The sequence below is a fragment of the Antedon mediterranea genome, chromosome 10, assembly GCF_964355755.1.
Source record: "Antedon mediterranea chromosome 10, ecAntMedi1.1, whole genome shotgun sequence".
NCBI lineage: Eukaryota > Metazoa > Echinodermata > Crinoidea > Comatulida > Antedonidae > Antedon > Antedon mediterranea.
In genome coordinates this window covers 7,549,626-7,577,329 of record NC_092679.1, presented here as the reverse complement: position 1 = coordinate 7,577,329, position 27,704 = coordinate 7,549,626, and the positions used below count along the sequence as shown (strand labels likewise).

The 27,704-nt window shown below is 32.7% G+C and overlaps 2 protein-coding genes across 2 annotated transcripts; one reads left to right on the top strand and one right to left on the bottom strand.

Moving 5' to 3' along the window:
- Positions 1-3,282: 3,282 nt before the first annotated feature.
- Positions 3,283-17,261, bottom strand: LOC140060483 (WD repeat and HMG-box DNA-binding protein 1-like). The gene is made up of 23 exons (XM_072106719.1): positions 16,840-17,261; positions 15,123-15,274; positions 14,341-14,449; positions 12,947-12,997; positions 12,510-12,556; positions 12,079-12,127; positions 11,219-11,418; positions 10,738-10,873; positions 10,218-10,407; positions 9,810-9,964; positions 9,480-9,667; positions 8,922-9,003; positions 8,418-8,583; positions 7,969-8,086; positions 7,715-7,820; positions 7,207-7,383; positions 6,914-7,045; positions 6,271-6,500; positions 5,705-5,829; positions 5,471-5,608; positions 5,095-5,218; positions 4,868-5,003; positions 3,283-4,749 (listed from the first exon to the last, which is right to left on the bottom strand). The coding sequence occupies exons 1-23, from the start codon at positions 17,026-17,028 to the stop codon at positions 4,534-4,536; spliced, it is 3,216 nt and encodes a 1,071-aa protein (XP_071962820.1). The 5' UTR covers positions 17,029-17,261; the 3' UTR covers positions 3,283-4,533.
- A 1,683-nt stretch (positions 17,262-18,944) lies between these two features.
- Positions 18,945-27,291, top strand: LOC140060552 (uncharacterized). Its single transcript, XM_072106819.1, has 2 exons — positions 18,945-20,872; positions 23,721-27,291. Exon 1 carries the CDS (start codon positions 19,242-19,244, stop codon positions 20,865-20,867), a length of 1,626 nt encoding a protein of 541 aa, XP_071962920.1. The 5' UTR covers positions 18,945-19,241; the 3' UTR covers positions 20,868-20,872; positions 23,721-27,291.
- The last annotated feature ends 413 nt before the right edge of the window (positions 27,292-27,704 follow it).

Here is a 27,704-nt window from a genome sequence, read left to right as displayed (position 1 = left end):
GGTCAGATAAATAAGCAGGAGCACTGTCATTTAGGATCTTGAATACAAACAACGCAAGTTTGTACTTAATACGTTGTTGAACAGGCAACCAATGCAAATCCATCAGGACAGGAGTTATGTGAGCGTTTGATTTTGTATAAGTTACAATTCTAGCTGCCATATTTTGCAAGCGCTGCAAACGTTGTATTTGAGATTTTGGTATGCCAAACAACAAGGCATTACCAATGTCAATTTTAGAAGTGACAAATGAGTGTACAATCAATTCAGCTGTTTTCTTGTTAAGATTACTGCGAATACGACCAAGGTTCCTAATCGATATGCATGCTGCTTTGGATACAGTTGTTATTTGTGCTTCCATAGTGAGATTACTATCCAGCATGATTCCCAGATTCCGGACCACCGATGAGGGAGCGATGTTAGAGTTTCCGATTCTGATATGTGTGATGTTGATTTTGGAGATGTTACATTTAGACCCGACGATAATAAACTCTGTCTTTCCATCATTCAACTTTAGGTAATTTGTTGTCATCCAATTGCGAACATCTTCTATACAGGCTTCCATCTTACTGATTGCTGCAGCAACATCCCTTTGCACTGGATTTACTGACACATAAATCTGTGTATCATCTGCATAGAAATGGAAATGTAGACTGTGTTTGCGAATAATGTCACCAAGGGGAAGCGTATAAATGGAAAACTGGCCAGGCCCAATTACTGACCCCTGTGGTACACCATATTCCAGGCAAGCTTCATCTGAGAATGCATCATTGATACAGACTAGCTGACGTCTTCCTGTAAGATATGACTGGAACCAGTTAAGAGCAACACCATTTATGCCAATGCGATTTCTCAGACGGGTTATCAGTCTTTGGTGATCAACTGTATCAAACGCTGCTGACAAATCCAACAACACCAATAGCGTTATTTTCCCATCATTCATTCCTTGTAACAAATCATTCTGTACCTTTAAAAGGGAACTCTCCGTGCTATGACATGCACGATATGCCGACTGGTAATTCTCATTTAAATTATGCTTTTGAAGATATGGAGTAATGCGTGATGTCACTACACGCTCCAGAGTCTTTCCAAGAAAAGAAAGATTCGACACCGGGCGGTAATTTTTCAGCGTGTTATGATCCAAGTTTTGCTTTTTTATTAAAGGACGAACGTGAGCAATTTTCAGTTCATCTGGCACTATGCCGGTATTAAGAGAATGGTTAATGATTTCCGTTATTATTGGAACAACTGCGTCTATACACTTCTTCAGTATAGAAGTAGGAACTGGATCTAACCTGCATGATTTTGTTGGTGATTTCATCAGAATGTTGCGGATCTCATCTTGAGATGCTGGTGTAAATGTTGTGAGATGCTGATGAACTGCTGTCACAGGCTCATTAAATGACATGTCATCAATCTTGAAGTCGTCTCTGATGATCTTGATCTTGTCTGTGAAAAACTGACAGAACCTGTTCGCAAGATCTAAGTCAGAAAGACTATCTGGGAGAGGTGATACCTGGCGATGATGAAGGAGTTGGTTAACAATTTTAAAAAGTCCTTTCTGATCTGCTGCATGTTCTTCACACAAGCCAATGTAGTAGTTGGCCTTTGCCTTTCTTACCATGGAATTTACATTCCTCTTCTGTGCAATGTAAGCTTGACGATCTATTTCCAGATGAGAGATTCTCCATTTCTTTTCAAGCTTACGCTTTGTTCTTTTCTCAGCATAGATGTCACTGTTATACCAACTAGTGTTTGGTCGGACCTTAACTGTTCTCTTTTTCGGTGGTGCGTGTTTGTCAAGAAGTTCACTCAAAGTGGTGACATATAGTCGTACTTTACTTGATAAATCAAGATTTGAGAGCGAAGTTCCGAGATCAGACTCTGTGATATCTTTACATAATGTCTCAAAATTTATAGCATTCCAATGACGAGTTTCGATGGATTTAGTGATTACGGGTGGCTTCTTGATAAGGAGATTACATGTGATTGCATAGTGATCTGATATACCATCAATGACATTAAGGTTTGAGAAAACAGGAGGATCAGATGAACGAGTGATCAGCAAGTCTAATGTATGACCATGTTGGTGTGTAGGTGTAGACACATGCTGTTGAAGACTGCTTGCTACAAGTAGATTCCGAAAATGAATTGCATCTGCATCATTTGGCATATCCACATGGATGTTAAAGTCTCCAACGAATAGTATGGGAGCCGGCTTCAATACATAGTGATCAACCAAAGTTGAGAATTCTTCAGTGAAAACATTTAGACTGCAACCCGTTGATTTGCTTTGAGGACGATATACTGCTACGAGGAAAACTGAGGATGCATTGCTGACTATTTCCACATTTAGCAGTTCAAATGATTTTGGTAATAATCCCGTGTCATAACATTTAACCGCTATGCTTTCCTTGTAAAGAAGTGCAACTCCACCACCTCTTTTAGTACCAGCACGGGGAGCATGTTTGAGAGAGTATCCGTTGGGTGTAATATTTCCTATAACTGATGTGTCTTCTGGTTTAAGCCACGTTTCCGAAAGGGCAACAACATCCAGATTATGTTCGATAACGAAATCCACAAATTCTGTTGTTTTGTTCCGAACGGATCTTGTATTAATACTGCAAAATTTAATATTGTTTTTAGATAAGAGAGAGTTTGATGATAAGTCCGGAAATGATAGATTGTTTTTAGTGTGTTTGTCACGCCCAGCTCTTGTACCACGCCTGGTTTTTCTTTTTGGCCTCCTTGGTAATAGGTGGATACTACAGCTACTGGAGTTCAACTTAAAAGATTGTATAATTAAGCAAGATTCTTCAGGAAGTTCACAACTGTTATTGTTGTTGGTTACACAGCCCTGTAAACCATGAAGAAACTCAGAGCTATAGCTAATTAGCATGACAACAGCAGATCTTCAAGCATGAGGTGTACAAGGTCATTTACATAACAATATGCACAGTCAGATTGAAAGTACAGGGCTAGCTTCCCACTGATGCTAGTAGACCATTGTTCTTGGGCAGTGATGAGTTTGAATTAAAACAATAAAGGCACAAGCAGGGCCTAGCTAACTTCAGGAAACAACAAGAAAAACAACTGCGATTTACTCCAAGATACGATTATTTCCACATAAGAAATTTGCGAATATATGGTGCTCAATTTGCTATTCCAGCATCCAGTAAAACTTATTTGATGAAAAAAACCATCTGCAAACAGATACGAAGTTGTTATGCACAGAGCAATATAGAGCCGCCACATGGGCGCTGCAACACTCCTCTTCAATATATGTATGACAGTTTGGCGAGATGTTTTTTTTCGTCAACATCACATTAAATGAACGCATGTATGAAAATGTACTACAACATAACATTGAATGTCTTATCATATATTCTTAACAATTAGAACATGATAAATAACATAAAATCCTGCCCAATCACATTACACTGAACATTCACAAACTCATTAAGTCACATCAAAGAATATATATCACAAGAATGAGTATTCCGCAATTTTTGCATGAGAAATTTGTAACAGAGAGCTCCAGAGAGTGATGCCAGCCCTCATAAGGGCAGATGTATACATACTAAATAAGACTTGATTTAATAGATATTATACATGTCACATTAAATAGAATTATGATAATAGTTTTGCAATTGTAAACTATTTTATAATACATATTTATTAACAAACTAGTGTACATTCACTTTTACAGACAATTATTTACTAACATGCTAAGTTAGTTCACAAAAAAGGCCTAACACAGCAACACCAAAAATCAACAAATCGTTACTCAGCACGGCCTATTCTTTACCATTGCCGTGTACTACTCTACGCCCGGTAAATTAAGTATTGTTTTTATGATATAAATTAGTATAAAATACATGTTATTAATAGGACAAAATGTTAAATGTCATTAACATTTATTTGTTTTACCAGAAACAGGTTAAATATAGGAATATTATTAAACTATCCTACGTGAAAACGCGTAAACACCAACACCCCCGGTCACGCTATCGTAGCGCCCGGTTGATAAAGCAATCTGTTTATACGGCAGTTTTTACTAAATAAATTGCATAAAACAAACAATTAAATATCCAAAAAGTATTTAACATGATGTTGGCATGTAGTTGATAACATTTTTTATCATGAAAATACTACCGGTGGTCCAGCCTTTGATTATTGAAACCGTCACAAAAAGTTGTATACATCCCAGATACATCCACACTTATGGCGGCGCCCTACCACATGGACAATATTACTGTTACAGGGAAAATCGCGGATTACTCTTTCTTGTGATATATATTCTTTGGTCACATACAGTAATGACATTACTAATGTGCAGGGCCTGTATTATAAAGGTTAATAGAAACATTGGCACATCTTGGAGAGATCTTTAGAATGCTGCATGACAGTATTAGTCCTAAATCAGAATGATGATCTTTAAATCTAGTGTATAATGAACCAAGTCATTAATACAAATGAAAAACTTAAAGAATGATAGTTTTAGGTCTAATGAAATAAATACACTTTATACTTTTTTTATGACTTGCTGAACATAAAATTCTTAAGTTTTGAATTTGTGGCTGATGATAAAGGTTTACCAGTTTGTGAACCAGTCTTGTCGTTATTATCTTTCTCAAAATGTGACCGTTTAGCTCCATTCTCCACCGCATCTGTTAGTTTTCTCTTTCTTTTTTCTGCGGTTTTACCATTTTCACCAGTGCTGTTAGAATTCTTGAGTTTTTCTGTCCATTCCTTCGAAATAACAGAATATATAAACAGAAAAAATAAATATTACAAGCTCAGCTTAAAATATAAGTACATTAATAATGAAATATACAAATGTCATTAAAAGGTTTGGTAATAAAAGTACCTTTCTCTCTTCAGAGGTAAGTCCTCTCCATGTTGTCATGGCGATCTTGGTAATGTCTCCATCTGTTAGTCCTGGATTCTTTTCTTTTAGTTGTTCATTGTTTTCTTCCAACCAAATACCAAATGCTGTTGTAGGTCTGTAAACAAGACCGACAAAATTAACCATGCTTGTCAATTGACAAAACAGTGAAGATAAAAGTACTTTATTAAACAGTTAATTTTACTAACTTTTTCTCAGATGTAGTTGTCTTCACTGCCGGTTTTCCTGTCATTGATAATAATGTTGATTGGTTTTTCTTTTTTGCTGATTTTGGTGGGCTAATTAAATCTGTTTCTGTGTTCTTTCCTTTGCCTAAAAACCGAGAAAATAATTGAAAATTAAACGGTAAGATTTTAAGAAATACAGAAGTATGAATTTTAATGTATTAATAGGTAAAATGATTTAGATGGATACAAAATTTAATAGTAATAAATTACAGGAAAATGAAATATCGTTTAATAATGTTGAATAAAAGTGGTGTTCACGCCACAAAACGATTTAGATGGTTGTAAATAACAAAACTGAGAACAATTATTACTACTTAAAAGAAAAGGATAAACTTACCATTCTTTATTGTAGGTTTTTCTGTCAAATCATCAAAGACACTTGTACCCCTGACACCAGATGGCGTCTTCTTAGATATGGACTTAAAAGGGTTTCGCCTTTCCTGACTCGACGCCATCATTGATTTGGGAATAATATCTGGAAAAAACAAATAACAATTACCAAAAACTATTATAGCCTCAACCTACACATTTAATTTTAAGTTTGTGTTTCAAAATGTTCAGTGTGGCTTACCTTTCTTTGTTTTAAGTTTCAATGTTGGCGTCATCTTTTGCTGTGATCCATCCGATTCCTCTTCTTCTTGGTCCATGGACGGGTCTTCTTGTGTCTGGCTACCATATTTCAGCCGGTCAGGTTTCCTATCATCAAAACATGCAGACAATACAATTTGATGCAGGAGTATTTATCAACACAACATGCACAATTATTATTAAAATATGTTAAATTAAATTTTAAATATGAATTCACTTAATTTGATTCATTAATTCTTGAGTCCCATATGAACAACTTGGTATGTATTCTTTTATTCTATACAGGAAATAAGATAAAATTGTTGATATTTTGGTACATTTTTAACTGTGTATATCCCTAAATTCCATGCCATATCTACCACTCTATTTGTTAAAACTTATATATTAATTGGTTGTACTATGGAATGTTTATATCAGAAATAAAAGTATTAAAGCTCTGTCTACATTATCAAATTAGTTTGACAAAAAATGTGTGATATGTCCTAATATGGTAGCGATATATCATCGTGTCACATAAAGTTTGATAGTGTAGACAGAGCTTAAAATTACCTATAAGAATTTGTGTATTGTGTTTCATCTTCTTCGTCACCCCATTCCTCCTCTTCTTCCTCTTCCATCTTTTCTTCCATTCTCCTTTTTGCTAGCTCACTCAACTTCTGTGCAAGAGTGATCCTTCTCAATCGTGAGGCGTACTTGATTGCGAGACTTAATTCATGTTCCGATTCCATCTGCTCGCAAATTTCAACAGCACGATACTCTCTATCTGATTTACAGGCAAGCTTGTTAAAGGGAACACCGAAAATAGATTTTAGACTTAGTTTAATATTGAAACACGCATCTAAATGTATCAATATGATTGGTTGATTACATATCATGTGTATGCATTATTTTGATCCATACTCTGGTGGTACACATTACATATTCATTTTTAAATAATATTTTAGGTTGAATATACTTACATAATATACATTGCAAGTTCAGGTAATGCATTGTACATTCAATAAATAAATTTAAAAAAATATATATAAATATTTTTATTTGTATTCATGAAATAGTTAGAATATTTTCATTTATTGCACTGGCCTATTAAACTCCGTCTTTCAACTCATGAAAATATTGTATCCATTCCACTCATAAACATTAATTATTTGTATAATATTAATCATTTCATTCATTTTCAATCAACACTTACTGCAAATAATTTCATAAGATATTGTTGCTTATCTCTGACGCTTTCTGATTGGTTCATTTCATTTGTCTCGTAACCTTGCGATTCTATATATTTGTGATGTTCAGAAAATAGTTTTGTTTTCAACAGTTTTTCCTGATGGAAAATAGATACAAAATGGTAGTGTTTACTCCTAATCATTCGCTTACATTACATTGATCATGTAACAACCAAGTATTTTTTACTTAATATCATAATATTTAAGTTGATAGAACCCACATACATACAAAATAAATAAATCAATCAATCAATCATACCTCCAGTAATCCCTTTTCGGTTTCAATCTCACAAACTGAAATTTGAAATGGTAGAATTATAGCAGATGGACGGGGTAACGTTGGGGGAAACGTTGACCCCTTGCAGTGAATGCTGCGCAGTTGACCTTGTTCCTCATTCACTCCCACAATCCAATAGTGATCTGAACGACTTTTGGCCTGTAAGAAAACATTAAAAAAAAAACATTTCCAAAGGGAAAACTAGATGACTTACTTTCCATATTATTTGAAAATATAATTTTGCCTCTACTGAGCAATGTAAAGAGGACTACAACATAGACCTAAAGCTCTGTCTACACTATCAAAATATATGTGACAAAAATATGTGATATGCCCATATATGGGCATGATGATGTAATATCACTACCATATTTGGGTATATCACTACCATATATGGGTACATCACACTTTTTTTTGTCAAACTAGATTTGGTTTAGACAGTGCTTCATACAATATAGATGAATGTAGCTAAACTAATCAAATATTTTACCACTGTTTTTGTGTTTACAATTGGAACCCATGACATCATTTCTCTGCTTAACATTCTCACCATGCCCTCAGAGTCACCAGTTACAGGAGTGCCCTCTTCTGAAAAGCTAAGATAAAAAAGTTGTCACCCATGTTGGTGTTTTTACAATTAATGTTAACATTTTCATTCAGTTTTTTAATGCTAATTCCTTTTAAAATGATATTGAACTTTGTTATAAACTGGCAGAAGAAAGACGTGACATTCCATGAACATACCCAAGCCATGTTAATGTTGACTTTGGTGTAATTGGTAACATTTCTCCTGTGATCACTTGTCGTTTCTTTCCCCTCAAATGTAACAATTTTACACCAAGGCACTGATCACCAGGAACACCTAAAATAACAAAAATTCAATCACTTTTTCCCTTAATTTCAAAATTTCACAACACTATGCAGTTTTTAAAGTATTCTATTATGTTTGGGTAGCCTCCATTGCTTGTAGTATTTTGCACTTTGCAATTCTATGTGTTTTGTTTCCATTACTGTATCTATATATAATGGCTTACTGTACCATAAAATGTTTTGTGAATCAATCCTAATTAAACTTACATTCAACACATTAAAAAATATTCATCTACCACCTACTTACTTAATTATGATTTATTAATAAAATAATTGTACAGCTGAGATTGCTACACAACATAAAATGATAACAATTCCATTACCTGTTCCCATGTGATATACCACAATCAATTGGTTTCCATGGCCGGAAATTGTTACAATCGGTCCGGGAATAGCAAACATTCCAAGCTGAACGCCACCAATGCTGAACATACGAATTAGTCGTTTATCAGTTCCGACTGCTAACCAGTTCCAACCTAAACAAACAGCCTACATAAGTACAAATAAGCAATAATAGTTTAGATAGATATGAAAATTGTTAAATTACATAAAGCAACAGTGGTGTTGATAGTCTATGAACCTGGAAAAACCAAAAATACCATGTGCTCTCCAGAGGGTGGGCTTAGATACGAAAAGTTAAATGTTCTGAGAGCATTCCTCTACCATAATGGATCAGCCCGCAACCACAAACTCATGTGGAGAGCATGGGCAGCTGGTTAATCCAGGTAAGCTAGGCACAAAATAGACTTAAATGATGTTGATAATGACACTATTGACAGTGATTGTGATGATAGCAATGATAATGACTGCTCTATTTTACAACAAACCTTAATTTCTTCTCCCTTTGGCATAGATGTATTCCATTCCTTTTGTGTATCCCACGATCCAAAGTGCAAACATGTTAACTGGCTATAAACAAAAAGATTAAATTAAATATTACTCTACAGCTATCAACTCTAAAGGTACTCTATGACTATTAACTTGACAGTTATTAACTGTACAGTTACTCTACAGCTATCAACTCTAGTTATTAACTGTACAGTTACTCTACAGCTATTAACTCTAGTTATTAACTGTACAGTTACTCTACAGCTATTAACTCTAGTTATTAACTGTACAGTTACTCTACAGCTATTAACTCTAGTTATTAACTGTACAGTTACTCTACAGCTATTAACTCTAGTTATTAACTGTACAGTTACTCTACAGCTATCAACTCTAGTTATTAACTGTACAGTTGCGAAAAAAATGAAAGCATAGAATAATGTATTTAACAGACTCAAAAGGGCTAGGTCTTCTATGAATAGAATGCTGCAGTAAAAATAATCACAACTTGGGTATATCAATTATCATCTATAATTTGACTTAAGGGCATAAATGCTCACCTTAGATTGTCCTCTTCATCTTTCTCACTAGCGAGCACTACAGCTTGTGTAGAAAGGTCGGCCATTGTGTAGCTGAGTTGGTTGTCAATGTGCAAGGCATGGTGCACTGAAGAATCATGGAATTCTACATCCACTGAACTTTCTTCCTCACTGTCGTATGAGCGTACAATACCCACATTATTCCATTTCTGAAACATATGGAATTGCACACACAAGAATAAAAAAATAAACAATTGGTAGGGGTACAAATGTGTGTAAAATTCAAATAAAAGTACATTAAATATAATGAAAAAACATGGTCTACATTCAAACGATTAAATGTTGTCTTACCATAAACCGACAGGTCAAATGTACAGGAGTTGCGCCTGATATAAACGGCTTCTGTAAAGGTGTCACTTTAGGGCCTTCGTAGATAATCTTTGGTTGGGCTGGTGGTTGTGTAGCATCAGTACTATCTGCCTCAACTGTCTTACCCAAAATGGCATCTGTAATGTTCATAAAGTGAAATTAATTTTTCAAATTTGAAATTGCCCCATGTGGAATGAATAAAGATCTTTTTGACTTTGCCTCAGAGCAATAACATTTGTTAGCCCAGCTAAATTTGTAGAATAGACCACCTAGTGGGGTAGTGAATTTATATCCCCAGAAAAATGGTGCAAGCTGTGCACCAGAATATGCTAGTTCAATAAAAATTACATTTTCCAAAATCTAAAAACTAAACCCCAAGTGTTTGTTTACCTAGAGACTCTTCATCAGCGATGCCATTAAAGTTTGACTTGCGTTGTTTTACCCCAATGTCGTCATCATCCTCATCAGCATCGTCATTTGGAATATTATTTTGAGTTGTAGTTTTTAGGAGGGCGGCATCATCGTTGTCATCATCATCAAACAAATCTGCATACTGGTTAGGAACTGCCTTCACAGGTGCCTAGGTGTTAGAGATAAAAATAGAATGTGTAATAAATCTTGAAAGATAATAATTTATTACAGGAGTATACATTTGAAAGATGTTTACTGTCCTCTGGATAATTTTACTGTATCTCTGTATTTTAAGAAATGAAATAGAAATGTTCTACCTATATATTTATTGTTGAGTGAAAGAATAATGTGTTGGTTTTAGGTTATTGTAGAGCTGTTTTAGTGTTTAATGTTCATAATAGCACTGCCATTGATCCATGGAGGACCAGAATTTCCTAAAATTTCTATTAATATTGAATATTAAAACAAAAAACAGAACTATAGTTTAACATAATTATACCTGTTTTTGTTGTTTTTCTGGAATTACATTTTCTAGGAATCCCAGTTGTCCTGTTGTATCAGTGTAGGCAATCTGAGTTGTGTTCTTTGGATTCCATACCAGCCCACATATCCCTACACCCTTGTTGTTCTTAATACTAAATAATAAAATGTATATATTAGGGGAGGATTCATTAAAGTAAAAAGAGGATCATGAAACACATTATTATTTATATAGCAATTATATATACTAAACTATTTATCTTATGAGACACTGTACAAGTTTATATTATATCACAATAACTTCTTATAAAAACACTGTGTAGAAATTCTAATTTCTGTCAACTATTAGGTCTCTGGGCTAATTTATAGTAACCACTAAATGGACTTTCTTCATCAGTGCTTCTATGAATGGATGACTTGTTGAGAGCAGAAGCGATGGTTGACAATGAAATTGTCTCACATAAAAAAAGTGGGGCAATTCAAAGATTATAGAGTAATACCTTTCAATGCATTGCCTGGAATCAACATCCCATATGAAAATAGTACCATCTACACAGGCTCCTGCGATATACTTCCCGCATTCAGAAAATATTGCTATGGAAACTGTTGATGTCACAGAATCATTTGTAAAAGAACATGACATATCCCATGATTCTCTTTCAATTAATTGAATTTCCTTTTCAACAGGAACACAGAGGAACTACAAATATAAACATTATTGTTAAAATTTTATCCACAGTGTTCAATCAACTAACATTTCATGTTTTATGAATTTGTCACATCCGGTAGACTTAATCATTCGCCCACACATATGTAAATCCTTTTTTTCATTACATATGCTAATAACATAGATATGAATAAAAACAAAACATTGCCTCAACTTCCAGAAGTAAAAATGTCTACTTTGGGCATATTTTATTGCAATCATTTAACATAATAAATGTTTATTTGATATAAAATTTTTATGGAAAAACGCAGTACGTAAAAAAATAATACTGTACAAGGTTCAATTGAAACACAACTGTCTGATATTCTGGAAAGTCTAGTATTCTGAATGTGTTTTAATGGTAAAACAACATTTGCCATTTTGTACACAAAGAAAACTATTGGCAGAGAAAGTTCAGTATTGGCTCTATATAAATCTTTAGACACTCTTAAATTTCTCCTAAAGCAGATCAAATTTCTTCCTTTTGTTCCCAAACCTAACCCTTTCTCTATGCTTCCCTCATAAAAGAAGAAGAAGAATATGTATGGATGTAGTACACTATGTAGTATTGGGTTGTCTGACAAACCTTAAGTACTGTATAGATAACATGAGATGGGTGTTGTTATTATGTTTCATAATCTTCAACAAACTCACCTTCCCTGCTGTCGGCTCCCACGATAAACGACAGAGTGTTTTGGAAATGCTGTAAACATGAATGTAATTAATATAACACTACATCAGAAATACATGAATATTATATTTATTAATGTTAAACATTTTAAGAAAAATACATTATCATATGTTATACCCACAAACTAATTTATTTTTGGAAACTTTATGAATGTAATTAGTTTAACACTACATTAGGAGTACATAAACATATTTATTAATGCTAAACATTTTAAGACAAATACATTTTACACCCACAAACTAATTTGCATGATTGTAAACAACTCCATATATGGGTAAATATCAAGATGCATGATTTTAGTCCGTTTAAAGCCATGCTTCATAAGTCAAGATTCAAGATCGAAAATATATTTCTAAAATGACTCAATGTTATCCTAGTCTTAAATTAGTCTTACCTAAAGTCACTACACTTTGGCAAGATGCCCATGGACTTTTCCCAGCTCTAATGAAAGAAGAATGAAATATTTTATTAACAAAACATTTAAGATCAGAAAAATGCAATAATTGATCAATATCAAAAAGATTGTAATTGACTACTGAATGACTGAATAAACTAAATAATAAGATTACTATAAGAATCGTATATAAAATTATTTAATTTCTAAATAAAATAACTAACCCCTTTTCAATTTTTATTTTTACATATTTTGGGAATTAATAATAATAGTTCATTTAATATTGTTTCTTTTAGCCATTTCTTGGCAGTGTTACTTTGTACCTAAAGACAATTTTCCTATTTACTTTTGATAGGAATAGCTTGGTATCAATAATGATTAGTGACTCTGTATAAATAAAAGAATGTTTAAATTTATAAAAAAGAACAATGATTTACCTGATCTTCAATGCTCCATATTTTAACAGTACCGTCACAACTTGAAGAAGCCTGTTGTAAATAAAAACCTTGTTTTTGTCATTTTCTTAAAAATGCGTCCTTCATTATGTGACTATTCTATTATTTCTCTATACTGTAATTTGTTTTTAAAATTTTTAATTGTATTTTGAAACTGGCCTATTAACCGTATTTTACGTATTATTGCGTTTGTGCAATTTGATATATTTTTCTTGTCTTAATTATGCCAAGCAAACTGAATTTCCATTGTAAGTGGACCAATATAATTTCTTGAATCCTGAATATGACAGTAAAGTTGTATTCGCTGTCTACTCACATTTTATCAAAGTAATGTTTTAGTCATGGAGATGTACAATGTTATACCTACATGTTCTACTCTTTTATTTTTTAAATGGGAAATACCTAATAAGCTTATTGACATTCAAAATAATAGCCATCTGTTTGTATTATTTTTCAATACTAATAATTATTGCTAAATTAATCTATATTCCATTTTGCCTACATTTACAAAAAGAAAACCATCTGTTTTGTTATATTTTTAGATTATTCTTGCACATTTGCTGGTTGAATTAATTAATGTTTTTAAATCAATTTTATGATATATAGTATTTTTTACCACAAAATTTAAAAATATACTTTAATGAAAATGTCGCGTTCAACACACTTTGAGTGTAATAATACTTTACTGAGGCGAGGTCATGTTATTAATAAGAAGTAATGTATTGACATGAAGTTCAGTTAGTTGTTGGAAATTTTATTATAAGGTTATTTTATTATATAAGTTCATTTTAATACAAGTTCATTTTATTACGAGATTTATTATTATGTAATTTTTTTATTATTCTTCTTCATTTTATTATTTAAGGTTATTTTATTTTAATGTCATTTTATTATATGGACATTTTATTATAAAACATTTTATTATAAGGGCATTTTATTATATGGACATTTATTATTTAAGGTTATTTTATTCTAAGGCATTTTATTATATGGACATTTATTATTAAAGGTTATTTTATTTTAATGTCATTTTATTATATGGACATTTTATTATATGGACATTTTATTATATGGACATTTTATTATATGGACATTTTATTATATGGACATTTTATTATATGGACATTTTATTATATGGACATTTTATTATATGGACATTTTATTATATGGACATTCTATTATATGGACATTTTATTATATGGACACTTTATTATATGGACATTTTATTATATGGACATTTTATTATATGGACATTAGAAGAAAGTTTTATTATTGAAAATACTATAATCAAACTATAAAATATATAGAAAATAAAACTATATGAATAAATGGCATTACGCTTTATAGTTAAATAAATATTGATGTGGAAGTCTTACAATGTATTCCTCTTTAGGGTCATAAGCTACACTCAATATTGGTGCAGAGTGTCCGTCAAACTTCAATTGGGTGTTGTTTTCAATAGTAACTAACTTCAATGAAAAATCACTACACAGAAGAATGAAATAAAAAAGAAATAATACCATTTTAAATTATTTGTGCTGAAACCAAACCATCAATAATGGACTCAAAAACACAAACCATGTTGGTGTGTTGGTACTGTGGTAGACTGGTTAAACCAACATACTAGAAAATGGGTACCCAACCCAATTTTGGATAATAGTACCGTAGGCATGAAATGGATTTAGCAATAATAGATCACCATGTTTAAACTGAATAGATGATATTATATGTCCATTTAAAAACATCCATAATAAATCACAGTACATTATTTTATACCTGCATTTATCATCTTTAACAGAGCAGTAACTTTATACTGCACATACAGTAATACATTAGTGCAATGGGCCTTAATTTTGAAAACATCATGTCATTTGATTTTAGATACAACAATAGATAGAACGATACATCCTAAAATCACACAGGGGATGTGTATTTTCAACTGAACTATTTTTTGGAAATGTGTAGTACCCCATTCATCATTATTAAGGGTCACTCATTCCATGCTGCTACACAATCTCTTCACTTATTCCTGTCTTGCGCAATATATTTCTCCCAACTGGTTTTCCTGCTTTCTTTCTTTACAATAATGAAACTTGGATCCAGCATTTAGTGAAGCTGGTTTAAACATTGTTGCCTACAACCATCTACTGTAACTCACCTCGCACCAGACAGTAACTTTGTTCCATTGCCGTTGAATTGAATGTGGTGTACTGGAGCAGTGAAGCGTGCAACAATACCATTTGGTGCTCCTTCTGGAAATGTGTGTGCTTGCACTGTATTGTTATCTGATGCTGTCACAAAATTACCATTCTAAGAGCCAGAAAAAAAAGGAGATACACAGATATAATTGTAATACAGATAATACAGATATAACAGTAGTACCTGTCCCTAAAATCAAAGGAGCTAATACCTGTAATGATTTGCGTCCTATTTCACTTACACCCTTATTAGCAAGAACTTTTGAGACTTTTTTAGTTAATTGGATCATAGAGGACATTAGCGTTAAGCTTGATAGTCGACAATTCGGGAGCCGCAAGGGTGCATCCACCACCCATTACCTTTTAGTTTAATTGATTCTGTATTGAAGGATACTGATGGTAAACATTGTTATGTTAATTTATGCGCGGTTGATTTTGCTAAAGCCTTTGATTGGGTTGATCATATTATAATTATTAACAAATTAATAGATATCGGAGTGAGATCATCCATAATACCCATTATCTGCAGCTTCCTTACTAATAGAGGCATCAATACCAGAGTGGGTAAGACCATCTCGGGTACAAGAAAGATCACCTGCGGCGTGCCCCAGGGCACTAAATTGGGCCCAGTTTTATTTCTGGTCCTAATTAATGATGCCAGTCTAGGAAGCTGCAGAAGATGGAAGTATGTGGATGATCTCACTCTAGGTGAAGTTGTGAAAAAAAACAATAATTCCTATTTACAGGTCTTCCTTGACGATTTGGATGACTGGTGTAAAGCTAACAATATGTTGCCTAAACCGTCTAAATGCCATGTTATGACAATAAATTGTTTGCGTAATGCTAGTGAGTTCCAGCCATTCACCCTCAACAATACTATCCTTGAATGTGTTGGCAACCTCAAATTGTTAGGGGTTACTATTCAAGATAATATGAAATGGGACATGCATGTCACAGACATAGTCTCTAAGGCATCTCGAAAGATGTTTGCTTTATTTGTGATGAGGAGGTCTGGCGCGTATGTGGATGACCTGATCAAGGTGTTCTGTTGCTATATTAGACCTATTCTTGAGTATGCATGCCCTGTGTGGCATGGTGCAATTACTAAAAAATTAGCACATAAAATTGAAGCTGTGTTTATATATCGGAATAAAATAAAATAAATAAAATAAAATATCACTCATGAAAAATATAATTTTTCATTGTGTCCCCCTAAAAAATTAATTAAAATTTTTTTGTTGAATACGCGATTTTAATGTCACATAATTGTTATTCACTTTGACCAAAAATAAACAAAAAAATTACCAGAAAAAAATGTAATTTAAAGCAAAAAGTACTATTATTTAAACTGCAAAATAAAATATTTTTAGTCTGATTTTATTAATAAAGTTTCTACAAAAAACTTTGCTTGAATTTGATAGAAAGATTAAGCAGCAGGAAACCATAAACAATTATTGATTGATGACTAATGTTTTTAGTGCAGCAAATAACGTGACAAAATGTACATTTTACATACTGGTACTGGTACTATTTTTTTTATTAATACATACATAGTAATTAGTGAAGACATTCTATATTCTTTTCCTGGCATAAATATTTTTACTTGTTATTTTAAAGGAGCCTTTGAGACCTAGTTAGCCCATGGAGGTAACAAATTTACCTCCATGGTTAGCCTACCTTCATAGCAATGGCATAAGCATGTTCTCCAATGTTAATAGTTTCAGGGTCATCATCTTCAAATCCTTTCCATATTCTTACATCTCCATCGGAGCCACACGTTAAGATACTTCCACTAACATGGTCATAGCAGATATCTGTGTGTCCTTCACTATGACCATAACGAGGTGATTTCTTTGTAATTACCATTTTCTATATGTATAATAAAGTTTGATTCAGCTTTTAGCTTTTTTTTTTTGTATCTCCATTGAGATCCTGCCACTGATACCCACAGCATTGTCATTTTTTTTTGTAATTTGCCTTTGGATGTATAATACAGTTAAACAAGAATTTAACATAAATATATTTCAACTATCATCAACTTTCAAAATAAAAATATGTTTATAAAATGTGTTTTAGCAGTATTTTTCACCCAGGGACTATTTGTGTACAAGGTCACAAACGCGGGGTGGGGATTTTGATATGTAAACAAAGCCTGTGAGTGTGCCAAATTTTTCACCTTATTTCATTCATAACTTTCGAAATAAAACAATTTTGTTGATTTAAAATTTAAAATGCTTATGATTATACTCTTTCAAACTGAAGACTATACGCCTTTTTCACGAAACAGAAGACATCTTTGATCGATGACAAACAATACAGTGCAGGGAAGCATAATAGAAATAACATAGCGTTTTCAGAGGATTTCAGGACACCATGTTAATTAACAAAATTGTAACTCCTGAACGAAGGATTGTATGATAAAAAAAATTACTGTAAATGTTCTTTAAAAAAAATGATTAAAGAAAGATTTTAAGAAAAGGTTTAAAGCCCCATTCCCTACGTTTTTTAGATCTAATTTAAGATCACAAACTATATTTAATGTAAAAATAATACTATATGGTCCTATTGCGATAACTTTTTTCGTCTTTAAACGGTTAAAAATGTGAAAAATAAATCGATTTTAATAATTATAGCGGCCCGCTATAAATCCCAAAATGCATTGCGCGCGGATTGATATTGTTGTTTTTCACCTGTAATTCGCCCACTTTTCGATCGATCGTGAAGCCAAAACAAATGGAAGACTCCTAACTTTTCAGCGAAAATACCGGGTTTTCCCCAATTTGTATCAACGGAGTCTGGCAAAAATAGAAAGACAATTAATGCAGCAACTATACAACGTCAGGCTAGGTATATAGCTAGCGTACGATGTTCGTACGTTACCGATGTTTACCAGCTAGGCCTACAAAACTAAGCCTAGCTAGGCTAGGCCTGAGACCGTCCACGAGAGGTCGATCGCCGCGAGCTACTTATGTAGTGCATTGTTTCTCACTTTTTATTATAATTTACCATAAAACGTACATTTAAGACAAGGAATGACATGGTTTAATGTTTTTAAAGTGATATATATGTATTAATTTCCAAAAAACGTCCAAAATTGCAGGGAAGGGGTCTTTAATTAACATGGTGTCCTGAAATCCCCTTAAAACGCTGTTATTTCTGTTGGTTTACACTTCTCTGCACAGAATTGTTTGTCATTGATCAAAGATGTCTTCCGTTTGGTGAAATTGAAAAAGACGTATTCGAATGCTGAAAGATAAATTGAAAAATATATGCAAGTTCTGAATCCTAGCCCTAGCCAAGTAGGCCACGTACCCCTTTATTCTATAAATATAGGCCAAGGCCCCTAGATACTTAGGCCTACTTCTATCTTCTAATACTGGCCTAGGGAGGCCTACCCTATTATATAGTATTACTAACTACTATAGTAGGCCTAGATAGGTAGCCTACCTACCTATGATAGCCTAGTTAGGCCTAGCCTATAATTTATCCATATATTACTATAAAATGTATATTTTTTAGCCCTACTACTACTAGTACTAGCTAGGCCTAGCCTACTTCGTTTTTTTTTCCTTTTTACAAATTATGGAGCATGAATAAACGCAATTATACCAACATTTTAAAATGACGGTCTTGGTTTGTTGTATTATTGAAAATTTCGCGCGAAAATTAGTTTTTGGGTCAAAGTGCGATAACATTCCCACGTGACATGGAGACTTGAACCTTTTGTGACGTCATTACTTCCGATTGGTATTTTCCAACCTTCACGTACGTCACAGCACACACACTTCTCGATTCACCACATTGCACACATGAAGAAGGGAAGGTCGGCGGTTGAAAAGGAAATGCTCAAAAATATCGAGCGATTGACAGAGCGTTCATTTAGCTGGCTGAAAGTAGTAGAAAGAACGTGACTATTTACTATTTTTAATGAATACTGTGTAAGTTTATAACTTACGATAAACATTGAAGGTTTTGACTGTAGTGTGAAACTAGTTTGGCCACGAGTTGTTCGCCGAACTGTACCGTGGTTTTGTAAGTCATTTGCCTAGGCTGGACACACTTTGTTGGTGGTCGTAGTTATGGCTTCTTCATCGAGTTCGTTTGCTAGCACAAAGCGGCGTTCACAGTCATCACCGGAGTTGCTTTTGATAGCTAATGATGAGAAGAAAGCACACCGTGATATAGTCACCAGATCTTTAGTTTTAAATCGGACAGATAACAATCAAGAAAATAATGATGATGAAAAGACCAATACAAATGAAGAACCACCGATTCCCGTGGAAGCTGTAACTGTAATTACAACTGATTCATCTTCTTCTGGGACTAGGCCTAGTTTGACATGTGAAAATATTTCAATCCATTCAGCGAACTCTCTTAGTAGGCCTAGTACTAGTAGTAATAAGCTTGAAAAAAATGAGAAGGAAAAGCATAGAGGAGCTGGGTCCCATATACAAAACGGTGCTTTTGCTCATCAAGAAGCAAATTTTATAACGGTCGAATATGATAGTTCTGACGATTCTGGTGAAGACACTACAAAAAATTATAAAAGAAGTCGTTTTGACCAGTGGAAAAGTAAAATTAGGACTTTATTTCGTGGTAAAGAGAAAGAAAATGATGATAGGGAAAACCGTGTTCAAGAAGCAAGTGATTCGGACGACGATAATATTACGTCTTCCGATTACGATAAATGTAGAGACAGAAGTAGATCTCAGTCACTTTACGGATGTCTTAGAAATTATGTACGTAAAGAAGACGAGAATGAAAGCCCACCGAAAAAGAAGACTAGCAGATCATTTTTTGCAAAGAGAAGTCGATCAAGGTCTCGCAATAAAAAACCAAAAAGTCAACCACCTGATAATAGAACAAGCAGCGATAAACAATGTAAAGAAACGGACAAAAAACGTTCTGATTATCAAACAACTCCAGCTTCAAATGGAAGTCATGTATTAACACCGATAGAACAAGCCGAGTTATTGGACACTGGGTTACCACTTCCAGCTGGTAGTAATGAGACCGAAGGAACCGAGGCTCCGTCGCAAGTTGATGCATCAAATTCAATCGTTACTCAGGACTTATATGGACAGTTTGGTTCACACACACAGAATGGTTATATACCAAGAACAGTTCATACTCAAATTGACTACATTCATTGCTTAGTGCCGCAATTAAAATCCATTTTAGACAAACCGTGTTATTGGGGTAAAATAGATCGGTACCAAGCTGATGCACTGCTAGAGAACAAACCAGAAGGCACTTATCTTTTACGTGATAGTGCTCAGGAGGAGTTTTTATTTTCAGTTAGTTTTCGTCGATATGGTCGTTCATTACATGCAAGATTAGAACAATGGTCACATCGTTTCAGTTTTGACGCACATGATCCCGGTGTTTATTCTTCAGATACAGTCACTGGTTTATTGGAACACTACAAAGATCCAAACTGCTGTATGTTTTTTGAGCCAATGCTTACCACACCCTTACCAAGACCCAACCCTCATTCACTTAAAGAACTGTGTCGGGGCATAATCTGTAGCAACGTAACCTATGATGCTATACACTTGTTAAAATTACCACAAAATTTTAAGGAATATTTACGAGAATATCATTATAAACAGAGAGTCAGAGTTCGAAGGTTTGAAATTGATTATTTACCGCATCAGACCCGTGGAAGAAGACAAACTTTGACCAACACATGTATATCATATTAATAATTGTAAGTAAAAAATATAATTTAAACACTTTTAAAAAATTGTACATACCACACTAACATTAACGATACGTCAATTTGTTATGGTAGTGTACAGTACTGTCATTCATATCGTTAAGTTAATTCATGATTAATTAATTCAATACAGTTACTAACAAATTTTAAAATAATAAAAAGTGTTCAGTTTTCGTTTTCAGATTAAGGAACCAGTGGTTTAGACATTGGGTGAATGATACACTGTACTTTGATAGTTGTGAAGGCTTTTTACCATTTTAGGCACATATTGTAAAACACTATAGCAGGTCCCATGTGAATTTTAATTAATTTTTAGGGTTATAATATTACACGAGGAAGGACACCCACTGGTTTTTAAAGTACACCACCTTTCAATGAGACATCCCGCTGTAGATGAGATTAAGATAAATTAATTCATAATAAATTCACTATTTCTAATTGAAATTATTACATTATATGACATTTGTACTGTAAAACATCGACTAAACTGTATAGGCCAGCTAGCAAATGCGTCTTCTTATTATTGCATAAGCCTTAGGTTGTTTGTTGACTGTGTGTAAATAGACACTCCTCTGCCATTGTTTTGCCAACAAGTCACAACTTGTCTGTGACCCAACGTTACCTCACTGCTATTGGCTCAGCCTATTGTAGTAAACCTATATACAGTAGTCAAAGGTCCATGGTCAAAGTCTGTAAGCTGTACAGTACATCACATTTACAACATTGTTATTGTTGGAAAAAAAACTTTATTTTTGATGTGTACAGTCCTATGTAATTGTTGACGTTTTGTAAAATAATGCGTTTAACTTAAATTTTAAAACTTTAAACCAGGTCGTTTCTTGTCTTAAATCTACGTTATAAGGTTAATTATGATTAAAAGAGAAAAACCAACCAATGCACTACCTAAGTAGCTTGCATCGAAAGTTCTCTCGTAGACATTTTTAAGCCTACAATACTGTAGCTTAGGCTTAGTTTTGTAGGCTTACAGTAGCTGGTAAAGAGTGGTAACTTACGAAAATTGTACGCTATAGGCCTAGCCTGTTGTTGTCTCATTGCTTTACTTTTTCTGTTAATACAGTACAAACTAGGGAAGACCTGGTATTTTCGCTGAAAAGTTGCGGCTCTTTTATTTGTTTACCTTTCACGCGATCGGTCAAAGTGGTTGCATTACATCACAATCAAATTGTTAGAATCGACTTATTTTTCACATTTTTAACCATTTAAAGATGAAAAAAATATCGAAATAGGTCCATATAGTATTTAGTTTTACATAAAATGTAGTGGCTGTGTGACCTTAAATTAGGTCAATTATTTAGTGTCTTAATACACTTGGCCAACTACTGAAGATACAGTATGGCAATATTACTGTAGTACTTGGTTTTTTCAATTTTAAAATGCTGTAAAAATGTTTACTGCTGCTATAGTTATTCTGTATGTCTAATAAATATATTATTTTTGTGGACTACTGGAATAAAATAGATAAGTTTTAAAAATATTCTGGAAAATAAATTAAATATTGTTCATTAGAGCTACAGTAATGTGCAGTATGCTAATCAATGTCATGAGTTTGAAATTGCCAGCTTAGTTCCCATAGTTTTTGTGGTTTTAATTGCTTACTTTGTCTTGGTCGGTCAGTCAAGACTATTTAATCTTTAGTTATCATTTAATTGTTTATGTAGCGGAAGTCTCGGACATTCTTATGAAGTGAATTCATTGGAAGAGTGCTCTCAAAATCGTTACAAGGATTCTTGATGTCAAGTTTTCTTTTTATTAGTTTTTCTTCAATCAATACAATTGTGGTTTGTTAATCCTTTGGTATTTCTACAAGATCTACAGTATAGAATTATTGTTGTAGAAAATTCAAGGGTAGGGTCTATTGTTCGAAATCACTGTAAAATCACAATCACTTCTTTCCTAAAAATATCTTGCATGTTTTGAATACAGAATTTATGTTATGTTGGCGACACAATACCTTTTGTTCTATTTCAAATAAAAGTGGTTATTTAGCTTTTGGTTTTTACACAGGAAAGATTAGATTTACTTTTTACTCTTTTGTTTCCATTTCCACATAAGTGTACAGTATAGATCTTTTCCAGAAGTTTATAAAATACCATTGTTCAATCATTATGTTCATCTCCTAATAGGTTTTCCCCTGATATTTTTATTCCTCACCTTATATATAATGTTTGTTTAAACTATTGTGTTATAATGATTGCTTCCTTAGGTTTTCCCCTGAATATATTTTTAGATCTTGCCTCACATTGTAGTTTAAACAGATGTTCCAATAAATAAACTACTGTACTGTACTGTAGATTCAGAAGTTTCTGAACTTTTCATTTATTCTTTTTATAAATTTCCATAAAGAGAAAACATACTGCATTGTACATACTGTAACAATGTATTCTGAGAATTACAGACTACTGCACTACTATTAGATATGAACATTATTAAATGATTTACACCATCTACAGTATGGTACAATTTTTACTCTTTAATGATGATAATTAACACCTTATTGCTAGAATCAATTCGTTTTATGCACAGAGTTCATTTTGGGTTTTTTTACTTCGACTTTTCGAAAACCCAAATTTCAACAGTATTGTTTCCTGCCTCATGACATTGCTACAGTAAATTGTATAATAAAATATGTTATACCAGTTGTACCTGACTGTAGGAAAGGTTCCTGTAACAGAAAATGAAAGTTTCTAAAGTCAGTTCAGTATACTGTAATGTTTTAGTTTAAGTGCTTACTGTTTATGGGCTACTGTATACAGTAGTATGTTTAATATTAACTACCGCTTTTGTTAATACTGTAACTTTGTATGTTTTTATTTTATAGGTCAATTGGAATGGTGGTTGTGATTTGAATTTTATTTAAAGAGATGACTACTACGTTACCATAAAAACCTCCTCATCTTGAAGATTCTCTCCGCCCACATGTTTGTCCAAGACTACAGTATACTGATTGTTAAACAACAAGCCACTGAGATCAAAACTGTTAAATATTGATTCAGAGTTTTTTTGGTATTTCAGGTTAATTTTAAGAATCTTAACAAAATATTTAATTACTGCAGTACTGTTGTAAAAAAACCTGATTTTAATTTAAGGCAAATGGTATTGTGTGATTTGTATGTATTGTTTTACTCCTACGCTAAAATAACATCAGGTTTCATTTTCCACCATACTATACGATTCAACAGGCTCGGTATGTTTGCTTATATTTGCCAGTCTGTTTAAAGTTCAAAATTAAGTGTTGGACCTCACAAGTTTGCATACTTGGGCCTGTTCTGCTGCATACAGTATTCCAGAAAAACATTATTTGATTATACTGTAGATTTTAAAATATGTTTTGCATTTCTGTTTCTTAACATTATTGTACTGTAACTGTTTTAAGCAATAACTGGTAACATTTAACTGGTTACTCTATTTGGAAGTAAACCACTCGTCCAGTTGCTCACAGCAGAAACAGGCCCACAGAAACAGTGTCGACAAAAATGCTAGGATCTACAGCATTATTTAATACCTTATTTTTTAAACTCATTAAGTTTTTTCCACTTATAATTTTATGAACTCTATCTCGTTATTTTTCTTAAGGTACTGTAGTTACGTGTCACAAGCTTAATTCAATTGCCAGTCATATATTAAACATGTCTGTTCAAAAAATTTAATCTCAAAGTTTAGTTCGGAAACAGTTTTTTCTCAATTAGTTAGGAGGCTAACAGTATAACAACATCATGTTAAAGTAAAACTGGAATTGGTGCCAAATTTCATGAAACACATATTTGAATTGAATCTTTCACAAAATACTGTAAGCACATTATGCACACAGTGTCATGTTTCATTTCCGGAATCCACTGAGTTCAACGGACGACGGACGATAATTGTAAAAAAAACTGTTATTACTGTATGTTTGTATATAGTTCTTTATTGTTAATAGTTATATATTTTAATGTATTTGTTCATGTATTATAATGAATTTTATAATTTTGTTTAAAGACACTATTCTGTAGATATGCTTGCTGATGAATAGTGTACCTTGTATATATTTTTTTAGTTATTGAGTTTTAAAATGTAAAAACTACAACTTGTAATAAAATTAATCTACAGTATAAAAGTAAAAAATCAAATAATATTTTGATAAAAATTGACAGATTAATCAAAAATAATTTTATATAAATTGTAATACTGTATATTTGCATAACAATATATACATCGGAATAATGATAACTGATTGAATTGGTTTTAGTGTTGACATATAAGGTTACGATTCAGCCCATGCGTATGCATGATCAGATGCATTCATTATGTTCAATAAACTTGGCGTTTGATCACGTTAAACTGAGTGGGCGGACATCCCAGCTGAGAACAGCCTAAACTGAGGACAATCAAATTCCATTTTTAGGCGTTAAAATAGCGACAGATTTCAAAGATGTATTGGTCTTTTTGGTTTCCCCTTTTTGGATTTCCCCTTTTTTTTGGGTTTCCCCTTTTTTTGGGTTTCCCTTTTTTTGGCTTTCCGTAAACAGTATTATTACTTAATCCTTTTAAAGAAAATTCATTTGCTATTAAGGAACAAGCTCCCTTTCATGTTGTTCATTTTATGCCATTTAAAAAAAAAAATTATTTGTATTTTCAGAAAGTTCTATATATACAATAGTTATAATATTTACTATAGAAACGAAGTGTTTTACTTTAATATCATAATATTTATTAATCGATAAAAAACATATTTTATTATTCTTCTGTTGTTTTTGTTGTGAAATTCACTACTACCACAACAGCATCAGTCTTAAATACATATTTCCATCATTTTTTTATGTAATTACAAATCCTAGCATATGGTGCCAAACAGCATGTTCAAATATGATACGCCAAATATACCTGCATAATTACAATTAGTATCTACCAAGGTTAAGGCTTATTTAAATAAATTGCTTCCGCTCTTAAGTCAAGTATATTCACTGCAAATTATTTTTAAATATAATATTTTAATCTGAGATATCATTGATTAATTCATTGACTAACGACTAGGACTTAACCAGTAGTTTGCCAAGAAGTGGCAGTGTCCAATCTTCTCCTGTTGGTTTTGCTATATATTTTGTATAAATACTGTACACAGTAAAAATTATTTATAACTATATATATCACACTTTAACACTACAGTGTATAATAATATATTTAATCTGTAATTTATAATATTTTGTTGTTTTTGGCTTTTTAAAAGATAATATATAATAAGAATGTTATTTAGACTACAGTATGTGGATAATAAGAATTTTAATAACATTCCTAGTTTCATGAATGTTCTTCACAAACATTGGACCAACTTGAATGTTGTCAGCTTGTAGGAGTGTTGTTGGCATACCTGTTTTAGTTATTGAATGAGTTAACAAATATCTTAAAACTCTCGTTTGGCATGTTGTCCAGTGTTGTTATTCCTGTTTTCTTGCTACCACCATGATACAACAGTTATGTTCATGACTATGCTCTTTTATTGTATTTTCTTATGCTTTGTTGTATTTTCGTATGCAATAATGTATTCATTTAAAATGAAACTGCTGTATTTAACAATATTGTATTGCAACATGTATATTCAGACAGTTTACAGACGAATTAACAGTGTCCTAACTTTCACATAAGAAAACCGGCACTTTTAATGTAAGGAAAGACATTTAATATGTTCACATTGTTATTGCATTGTAACATTAATGTCATTTTAATTGCAGCTTTAATATGTAGCTTTACATACAAATCCTTATGTTAATCATTGCTTCCAAATATACTGCAGTACCTTCAGTAATGTGTCATGCTTCCTTAAGAAAGTGCATTTGAATTGTTAATATAAGACAAGACATTTATGTGATTTTGTTGCTTGCTGCTTTTTTTTATCATCACCTGATCAATTGAAATGTTATCACCTGATCAATTGAAATGTTATCACCTGATCAATTGAAATATTACCACCTGATCAATTGAAATATTATCACGCACCTGATCAATTGAAAACAAATCAATTGAAATAGATTTTTTCATACCAATAAATTTGTCATACTGACATTTTTCAATACAATTTGTATTCAGAATTTTAAACAGAGCATTATTACCCATCGATATAAAACTTATAATGTTAATATTTATTATGCAAAACTATGTTTTAAATGATATTATTTTTATTCTAAAAATGACAAAATAATTCAGTGTTTGTTTTCACTATAATACAAATTGTTGATCAAATGGCTGTATCCTAAATTGTTATATTGCATTGTCTACAATTAAAGAACTGTGTTGGACAATGTCAACATAGAATGTTCAAACTAATGTTGGTTATTATTAATGTTGTTTTTTATTAGTCTTTGTCAAGTCTTCATTCTCATTCAGACTTGTGTGATTTCCCACTATCACTCACATCTGCTGGCAATGATTTAGTGAAATAACTAATACTGTTAAATCAATTCTTTATTTAATACATGATGTATTTTTAGCATTACAGTACAAGCCTTTTTTAAGGGGACTGACAAAGTGTCAATAGAGCTGTTCCCTGAATAGTGGTAGCCTGTAGTGTTGAAACTTTTACTTTCCCTCATCATTCATGGGAAAGTGTCCCCTCAATAGAGCTGTTCCCTGAATAGTGGTAGCCTGTAGTGTTGAAACTTTTACTTTCCCTCATCATTCATGGGAAAGTGTCCCCTCAATAGAGCTGTTTCCTGAATAGTGGTAGCCTGTAGTGTTGAAACTTTTACTTTCCCTCATCATTCATGGGAAAGTGTCCCCTCAATAGAGCTGTTCCCTGAATAGTGGTAGCCTGTAGTGTTGAAACTTTTAC

Coding starts and splice junctions, on each gene's coding strand:
- LOC140060552 (XM_072106819.1), top strand. CDS start 19,242: ATGGCTTCTTCATCGAGTTCGTTTGCTAGCACAAAGCGGCGTTCACAG.
- LOC140060483 (XM_072106719.1), bottom strand. CDS start 17,028: ATGGTAATTACAAAGAAATCACCTCGTTATGGTCATAGTGAAGGACAC. Junction 6,501..6,913: donor ATCTTATGAAATTATTTGCA/GTAAGTGTTGAT, acceptor CCCTTTAACAAG/CTTGCCTGTAAATCAGATAG. Junction 5,830..6,270: donor CAATACACAAATTCTTATAG/GTAATTTTAAGC, acceptor TTTTGATGATAG/GAAACCTGACCGGCTGAAAT.